General features: G+C 44.0%; 1 protein-coding gene across 1 annotated transcript; it reads right to left on the bottom strand.

Moving 5' to 3' along the window:
- Positions 1-1,958: 1,958 nt before the first annotated feature.
- Positions 1,959-7,602, bottom strand: SARC_04707 (hypothetical protein). The gene is made up of 4 exons (XM_014301445.1): positions 4,672-7,602; positions 4,215-4,369; positions 3,159-3,324; positions 1,959-2,146 (listed from the first exon to the last, which is right to left on the bottom strand). Exons 1-4 carry the CDS (start codon positions 7,574-7,576, stop codon positions 1,977-1,979), a joined length of 3,396 nt encoding a protein of 1,131 aa, XP_014156920.1. The 5' UTR covers positions 7,577-7,602; the 3' UTR covers positions 1,959-1,976.
- Between the last annotated feature and the right edge of the window lie 2,390 nt (positions 7,603-9,992).

Below are 9,992 nucleotides of genomic sequence, written 5' to 3'. Positions count from 1 at the left end.
TATATATATATATATATATACTATATATATATATATATACTATACTATATATATATATATATATATATATATATATACATACTATATATATATATATATATATATATATATATATATATATTTATTTATACAATATCGTACCTGTTGGCGTGAGTTTCGGCTCAAATAACAGAAGATCATTTTTCTCCGCGTGCGTTAGTCCAAGATCAACAAACGAGTACATGTTTTCACCAACAACCCAGTGGCGTCGTTGTGTAGTGTTTATCGTATTCACATCAACATACGCTTCACCGAATAAATTCGCGCGCGGCCCAGAGTATATTGCCTTACTGTTCGAACCTCTCCCATCAAAATGTAATTCGAAGTAGTAGAACAGAAATATAAACGTTATCATAATACCCGCAAAACCATTCGTTTTGCGACGTTTGGTAGGGTTGGTGACGAACATGATTAAACACAAATCATATGCCTCAGACACCTCAGGCATGCGAATTGAGTATGTTCGCGTTCAATTACTTTTCGAATCTGCTCCCCATTTGACCATATCGCAGAGCTACTATCTCCGACTGCAATCAAGCGGGAGCTGGGCGATAAGAAGGCTACCTCTCTGTAGTTGCATGCTTGTTTTGATGAATAACTGGTATTTATTGTATATTTCGTTCTTCAAGCTAATATTCTAGGTAGGTGTTTTTAGGTCTCTTTGTGTACACATCTTTACTACTCAATGATAAGTGGCTTTACACGTGAAATCGTCACCACGGCAACCTAGCGAAAACTGTCTAGATGTACCTTTCCTATTGGTCGTTGTCTTTTGGCGGCAAAAATCCAAGCTAAACCCTATGTTTTTGTTTCACTCCTCGCGTTCCAACTGGTGACGATATAGATTTCTATCAGGGTTCAAACTGACGCTCAACTCGTATCTGGCATGTGATAGATAGACTTCGCTCTCAGTTTGTAAAGTGGACCCGTAGACAGACTAGAAGAAAAGTACAGCAGCTTCTCAATCTTCTCTATATGGATGTGTACACAAAGTATCAACATCTGAAAATAGTCAACGCGAAAGAATATCTCATTTCCAGTTCAGATCGTCACAGATTGTCAAGTGGCTGAGTCTACTACACAGATAGGTGGGTAAATAATCGAATTGAAGTTAGGAGGCAGTAATGGAAAAGTATACCAATATCTATTTCAATATCAGCTTACACCATCAACAGCAATCAACTGTAATTATTGCTATTCATGCGGTAGCTAAATCTCTGTTTTTATTGTTCCACTACGCGAGAATTTAATAGCACCATAAGTTTACAAAACGAAGATATTAATACTCTATATATATCTTAACAGTTCAGTGAGAGACTCAAGTATGCTTATATGTTTGGCTGCACTGCTCGACTGATCACTGATAGACACAGAAACATTGCTAACACTGAAGGTAATTTCGCTCTGGGCAGTAGTGCATGAGAGCGATACAACAGCATGACTTGCTAATATACGGGCTAGAAAAATAGTCCTCAGTGAGCCACAATGGGCACACTGCAAAATGTTGGATCCTTTGGGGCTAGAAAACAGTCTGATACCAGTATACACTACAGAAGGCACTGAAACTGAAAACATTGACCAATATTCGACGTAAACACATGATGTAAATAAGGAATGTGAGGGCCATTCAGTAAAAGTCGAAATGCAGAATTAATTCGTTGTTTCTGAGGTGCGATGAGTGAGGGAATTCAATGCAGTAAGCTCAAGGGTGACAGCTTGTTCGTATATAAGAAGTACACAACCGGCACGTGGCCGTCTGAGCCGCTGCTCGCGCAGCGTGCAATTTTTTTCCAGATCTTTTCACAGTAGCTGTTGCTACTCTGGTGACTGTCTATTTAATTTGATACTAAAACACGTGGAAAAAAAATAGTATAGCTGAATCTGATACAACCAATGAAGTATTTTGACGAATTTGCTATGTCTATTTTTTTTAATATTTATGAGAGCTGTCTGATGACATCCAATTCTCTGACGGCCCAGGCGACGCTCAAGTGGTTCCCTTTCGCCTCTACGGATTGGTTCCATAGACCCAAACGTTGGTGTTGCGTCTCCGACTCGGACCACTGCTTTCGCAGCTCTGAGGTTATTGTAAAGGCCTGCGTGTAGTCTGATTACCGTGGTGATAGAATAAACCATCAGTATCGAGTGGATACGGCATAAAACAATGGATAGATAGTGTTTCAGCAAGACTTCACACTTCAAAGGCTATACATACGTCAGTCAATGTACTGTATCTATTGTCGTGGCTGGCTAGTTTTGTTGGATGAAGCAGTGGTATATTCACCTCCCAGCGTATAAAAGTCGGACCAACCTCTAGTGTATATAAACTAGGCTAACTTTTAGCTTATTTTCAACCTTACACAGATTCGCCCGAAAGCGTAGCGCAGAAAAATTTATATCTTGCTTAAAATTCAGCAGGTATTTGTGTGCAGATCGAAAAAGTAGTGTAGGATGCATGTATTAAACATTTATAACGCATTTTAAATAGTAGTGTAGAACGCATATTAAATTGGTGGTGAGTGCATATTGAGCAAAGAAGTGAATCATTTCACGTAAGAGTAGTTTATTCGCGTATCATTGCGATATACTTTTAGCGGCTACAACAGTGCGAGAGCACCTTTACCATTCTACCAGTCAACGACATCATGTTGTATTTGCCTAAACACAGGCAGGTCATGAGTTATCTAAATGTTCCTTTGCGTACCATTGGCACAACAACAGTACGCATGTATATATTGGTCTGATTGTATTATTGCAATGTTGTTCATTTTACATAAACGCACACGTACACAAAAAACAAAACAACCCCCCCCCCCCCCGCCGCCCCTCATAATTGTGCTTCTATATCGTCATATCATATGACTACTCGGATAGATTTTGAAACGACAAATTGTACTTTTGTGCATGTACCATGCAGTCACACAGGTAGACGATAGAACAAGACTATGTATAAACGTTTAAGGCTGTGAATCTCTCAAGTCTGTTCCCATTCATATTCTACTACATATACCCAACGAAATGCGTGTGAGTTCAGTGCACACAGGCTTATATTTGAGTATAACCTATAAACTATTGAACTATATTATACAACAAAATAATAAGAACTCTGGCTAGCTCACCTTTGGCATACACATTCGAAGGCGTTAGAAGTGAGTTTTCGTCGCGAGTGTCATTTGAATCGCTGCCATCGTTTTCACTCCAGTCACTGTCGCTCAGATCCAGCACATCTTCTTCATTGCCTCGCCAACATGCACGCTCCGAGTCAAAGATCATTCCTTTTACCTCCTACACACAAGCATGTTGATTTCTTGGTATGCACGTTTTTCTCAAGGGGTTATATCGTTCCATTCATGGCTTGCACGCGGAACAAATGCATACACATTTACCGAAAATAACTATTTCTAGCACCACCTACATACTTGGGTATCAGTTTGACGCACAAACGTATACTCTGGAGAGATCAACTATATAACGTGATGAAGCTTACATTCTACAACAATCCGATGAGCTATTCAGACCGAGACACGAACCATAAAACGGGGTGCAAAGTGCTTACACAGCAAACACACCGACCTTTGCTGACAAGCAAGAGTTAGTATAATATTATACGAATATATAAAACATTATTAGAAGGCACAGGAAGCGTAGGAGACCGTGTACACGAAGAAGGAAGTTCGATGCATGTTTAATACTATTCTGCAGAGACATTAAACGTTTGTTTGTTGTAGTTGCCGTCATCTGATGATGATTAAATACATGCGATGCAAGAACCTTTCTCACTAAGGCAGAAACATATTACTCTCGGAATCGTCAGGGGAAACAAACGAAGGGTAAAAGTAATCACACTTGCATCCTAAGGCTACCTACACAGTATGATAACACTGACATAATCTTACTGTAAAACAGCCTAATAGCGCCAAATTGAATGGGACGTACCACTTGTCGTATTCCGCACTAATTTACGTAGGCATACGTACGAATAGCAATGTAAAATTGGTCACACTACACATAGGTATCAGAGTGTTCATCACAGTCAAATCCCAGTACCGATGTAAAGTAATCAACTGAGAATGTCCGCTTATGCTCACAGTGTACAAAATCAGATGGTTAGGTATACAGCACAGTACCGTTCTCAGACGAGGTTACTCAAATGAATCCCTAAACCAGCAACCAACCTTAGATAGCGCGCCAGTCTTTCCCAGAGACGTAATCAGCGCCGGTACAGTCCGGGTAGGTCGAGCGGACAGTCTGGTGTCGTCAAAGTCTAACAGAGCCTCTTCGTTACCTTCCCAGCTTTGCGTGGTGGGGTTGTAGACCATTGAGCCAACCACTGCACATGTATGTTACAAAGTGGACAAGTACTGAGCGATAGTGAATGACCGGTGCATTGCTTGTGGGGAAACTTGTGTTGTGTAGGGTTGCGCTTAAAGTATGCGTGGCGTTGCGGCATCTTCGCTAGCTTGGAGATGCACGCGATGTGTCAGCTCTCATGCTGACTAAAATATAACTTAGATACTGAGGGGCTAGGTTTTCTATTACACATTCAGTGGTTGATCAGGTTCGGCAGATAGTAGTCAGCGAGAATCTATAAAACTTAAAAAAAATAAACACAACTCGCAGAGCAGAACTTACCTTGCCTACCAATGGGAGCCATGGTTGACTGTATCAGCATGGGCTCCGTACGCATGCCCTCACCCAATTGGGACGGGCGGGCTATGCGTAAGCACGGGTTCAGACGGTGGTCCAACGGCACTTTGGGCTGGTACATGTCGTGTAGCTGGCTATCCAGCTGAGTACCGAACATCCGCGACGCGCTGGGCGAATGCGCGACAGAGACAACGTCCCTGGTACCCACGGCATCGAAGGACGCCGAGCCGAGCCTCCTGTCGGTCAGTGTGCAATCGAACGATCCTGACGTACTCCTAATGCCAATGCCAGCCATTGCACGCCCAGCGGAGGATCCCAACATAGACCCGCTGTCATTGACATCACTCTCAGTGTCCGTGTCGAAATCAAAGCCATCGGACACATCCGTACAGCTGTCAAAGTTCGCGGGCTCTCGCGCGTCGGGCTGTGGCAAGCGTAGCCTCAGCTTCTCGCCTTTAGAGGGCAGACGTAGGCCACTGAGTTCCGGCGAGGTGATGTTCTCGGTAGTACCCCCGCTGGTGCAGGCCTGGTCGAGGTTGTCTGAGTGTGCGTGCCCTTCACCAGGGACAGCGCTTGTTTGAGATTGCGATTGTGACATGGTGTATGACATAATCGAGCTGGTGGTTGTGTAGTTATCATTCTCCCACTCGCCAGACAGACGATTCAGCGCGTCGTGCGAGGGCGGGCTGCTTCGTCCCTGCACCACACGCAGGCGCGAGTTGGGGCCAACTCCCATTTGCTTACTGGGATCATTCGCGCGGGCTTGCACCGCAAGCATATTCATAGTCAGACCGCCCGTGGGCAGTTCCACATCCTCCCAGCGCGACGCCAGACGCACCTGTTGAGGCCATTCGAGTCCCTGTTCATAGTCGGAATCCGAGGCTTCCTCCGCGGGTGTCTCCAATGGTGACGGCTGTAGTTCCGCCTGTTGCTGATCACCAGTCGTCGGGGATGCACTGATGAGAGGTCGGCTTCGGCTTCTGGCTGTGTCTGTATCACCTGACGCGTGTGATTGGAGGGCGGTTGCGAATAAGCCGGAAGTGCTTGTGGGGATGATGTGCTGTGGATGAATTGAACTATCGTTCTTCCTCTCCCATGACTCGCCCTCTCCGTATCCATTGCCCTGGTTCAGACACCCGCTTTCCTCTCGATCGAAGCGGGGGTTACCATTCCGAGCATCTGTGCCTTCGGCGCCTTCTGCCGTTATACAACCTGAGAACTGTATCCTTCTAGTATATCCTACGACAACCGAAGCATCGATGCGATCACATCCGTGGCCGGTTGCCCCAAAATTCCCGAGATCCAATCCCGCACTTTCGTCGATGGAACCTTCACTCACCGCCAGCGACGCCCAACGTCTCAGCCGGTCGTTTTGAAGCTGTTTGTCCGATACCGCAACTGGGGTGGGGAAGAGCTGTGGCATCTCATGCCCGGGAGAGTCATTTGGGTTGTTTGATGAGGTGGGACTCTTGTTGTCTATAGAGGATATATGCGTATCAGCTAGAGAACTTGTGGCGCCGAGTGCATGTGTTAAGCTAGTTCGGGATGTTTCATTGGTGGCAGAGGCCCTGCCGTTCAGCTCTGGCGATATTACGCGGGCACAGCTCAATGGTACTGTGACACCCAATCGATTGGCTATGTCGTTGTTGTTCACTGCACAACTGGTTGTACTAGCGACATTTTGTGGCGACCGAAACCAGTTTGAATCTGTGGCTGTGACCGATGCGAAGTCAGATGCGCTGATAAAGCCCATGTTCGACCTCTTCTGAGATGCGGATGGAGTATTTGGATGAGAGTGTAAGGGTGGGATGGAGGTATGTTTCGGGCTGTTGGGAAGACTGACAGGGTGGCTGGTGAGAGATTGCAAGTGTAGCGTCGCATTGTGGAAGTGTGGAGTGGGAGTGCTCTCCTGTCTGAGTATACTGGACCTGTGACTGGCGGGACTATTTGCCGCGCTTCCGGTTGTCTGCATGTAATCTTCTGCGCTTATAAACCCCCGCTTGCCCTGTATAGGCATCAAGGGCTCTGATCGCGTACCTACCGACGTTGTAGGTTGGGATAGACTTGCGTTCGTTTTCAATTTAAAGGCAAGGCTAGAGTTCGCTTTTGTTTCTCCGCTACTGAAGCCATGAGCAAGGATTGGTTTACTGATAGCCTCGTCGCCTTCACTGTCTGATCCCCAGTCCAGATCCTCGGTAACGTTTAAGGGGTGACTATGAGGCACAAGACCTTGGTTGAAATCCAGTTGAGGTGTATCGGAGTCCCTTCCTCGAGTTCGTGACAGACCATACACTTCGTCTGGGCATCCCAATCCCTCACTAAAGCTCGCCGCTACACGCCCTGTCAAATTGGTTTGTGCCAAGTCTTTAACTAAATCGACATGCCTATAAATCGACGTGACTGGCACTGTCGCACTGTTCAGTGGTTGCTTATGGGTTTGGGGTGCAGCTAAGTTCTCCGAAGAGGGTAATATATGCGAGTGTGTAGTCTGTCCCGGCAACGGATTAAATAGTGGCACGTTGTATGTCGACGCCCTCTGTTCCGGACTGTCAGTATTATATAAGCTTTTAGCGTACGTGTGATGTATCGGGGTTGGTGTGGACCGTTCCATTCTAGACGGCATTGCCAGACAAGTTTGTTGGTATCTCACGGCTGTTGTTGAGGGTGTTTCAAGCGGATGCGGTATAGGTGGTTGCATCATAATTTGCGTGTATGCTTGTTCCGTATTTAATGTGGTAGCACCGTGTGAGATTCCCTGATATGAACCGGTTGAGATATAGGACTGAGCTATATCACATCCTGGCCGTTCGTCCATGTTTATGACAGTTGTGCCGTGTGCCCCTTGGCCGTGGTAATTACTGTAAATCATACTGGTGGGTGTTTGGTACATGCGCGACGGTACAGACGAGTCTCTGGCCCATACACCGGCCGTCCCCAAATCCGGGGTTCCATCGTACCTACAGAGCGAATATGTGCCCGTTAGATGACTTTAGATGTGCATAATACAGAGATGCCTGTAAACTAAACAACCACGTTTGGCTTAGGCATTCTTTAGTATCGCAAACTTCCACACAACTAGTTGAAGCAATTATTTAGTAAACAAAACAAAAAAGAGATGCTAGAATATTCAGATGGGAGTGTCGACTTCGATGCATGTAGTGCACTGCTGATTATAATGCAAGACTGAATGTATCGAACGATGCAATGTTCTATATCTATAGATACAAAGCGAACATAGATGTAGAGAGTAGAAGTTAATGAAGCCTTCGCACGCATAAAATCAGGATGCATCCAGCGTCAAATAGAAAAAAGTCTATTTAGTATACAAGTTTCATGCCTAATGAGATGGGATTGCACAATTTTACCGGAGTGCATGACTATACGCCAAGTGTATGCCAACTTTTTGAAGTTGAAAAATGCACGGCTAAAGCTCCCGAGCGTGCACAAAGCTTCTATACTGGTACTCCGACCGCTCGGGTTCGTTTTTAAGACCATTAGGCATGATAACCCCTGACTAAAACTCGCACATGCAATTGAGAATCGTGCTTCAATGCAGAATACAACACTTCTATCTCGATGGAGGTACACTGGCTACACTGACATCTCCTACTGTCACACTGGTTTGTGATATGGGATTGCACAAATTGATCAAATTAATCACATATCGGCATTGTTCTCCGGCGGGGCTTCTACTTTAAAAAACAAAACAAAACAAAAATCTCGTACTATAAAGTACCATAATAGTCTCCGATGTCGACATTTCTCACATGGCATTGCATCATTGACTCTTACATGTCAAGGAATTGCCGACATGAAAAGTGGAGTTCGGAATAAAAGTACAATCTTGTTGTGTATGTGGTACACTTAAACAATATATACGAAACTTTAGTCGCTTGGCCGTATATCTTCATTATGGATTGGATACAGCTGCACACCAGACGAATAGTAATGACCCAACAAAGTGCAGATATATATCTCGTTCATACCCGACATGAACACTTTGAGTGCCAGTGTGTAGCTCTCAATCAGGCTCAAACGAGCCCATCAAATTCAAATATACAAAAATATGCATTTTTTCATGATTTCATACCAAGTCGCAAACACTGAACTTTGCCAGCCGGCAACCAAGTAGTCGGGAAGTATCGAGCTGTCAGTCAGGGAACTCCTTATGCGTATTCGGCGTGCGAAATCTGAGCATACCTTCGTTCTAAATAAGACGATAGAGACAAATACTGTAGGAATCACAAAGCTGAGTAGCCACAATATGCCTGTTAAGTATAAAAGTGTAAATATGCCTAAGTATATTGCTAATCTTGTCCATTGTGCGTTTGTGCGTTTGATGATTGGAGAGAGCACTCTGTGCATTCGGCGCAGTACCGTCATCGTGAACTATGTATGGGATCCAGAGACAGATAACGTGTATTGTATGCTATAACTTCCATACATGGTATGCTTAGTAAATAACTAAATAGTTTTATATTGATGGTTCACGCACGTCGCACGAGCCGGTAGAGTTTGTATTATATGTAGTAGTAAATAGTATTAACTTTAATATACGGAATAGGATTACAAACCGAACGCTAAATACTTCCTTATCTTTTCATCGACACCACCCAGATTAGTTTGAAATAACAACATATGTCGCAAAAGGTCCAGAATTGTTATCCGATATGTAGAAGGTTATATGTAGTACTCATTAATTTGCGACATTTTATATATTCTCTCAATTTATGAATTTCTTGTTGCAAATTCGCATCTCTATTTTAATTTTTGTGGCCTCTCCCTGGTCCCCCTCCGGGCCCACCCCTGTTAGGTTGTGAGGCGGTGTGTGGTTCAGAATCAGTTGTTAGCTTTGCATGCCTCTCTATCTCTCGTGTTGATGTATATAAAGTATGTACAACTTTTTAATTAATATGTTAACACACAAGACAATATATATATTTTATAAGTGGTTATATAACAACATATATATATTATACGAAGAGAAGGCTATATTGCACACTCTACTAACAAGGGGGTTGTCAATGGGGCGATGACCTACAAATGTATTTAAGGGGGAGTTATTTTGGTCGGTAGCAAATGGTGCCACAACATTGTCATACCTAACTCTTTATCCTTGTATGATTTAGCATGCTGTCAACTGTCGCCATTTGTGAAATAGTATACTATCAACTGTCGCATAAATCCATCTTCACTCTATTTGCGAGGGCGGTCAAATCAGTCTATATTCTGTTAAATTTTCACCGGGACTGATATTTACTTCGTTGTGAATCCGCAGTAGCAGGATTCTACTTGTAGTTTCCTAT

The sequence above is a fragment of the Sphaeroforma arctica genome (assembly GCF_001186125.1).
Source record: "Sphaeroforma arctica JP610 unplaced genomic scaffold supercont1.275, whole genome shotgun sequence".
NCBI lineage: Eukaryota > Ichthyosporea > Ichthyophonida > Sphaeroforma > Sphaeroforma arctica.
This window is presented reverse-complemented; position numbering and strand designations above follow the sequence as displayed.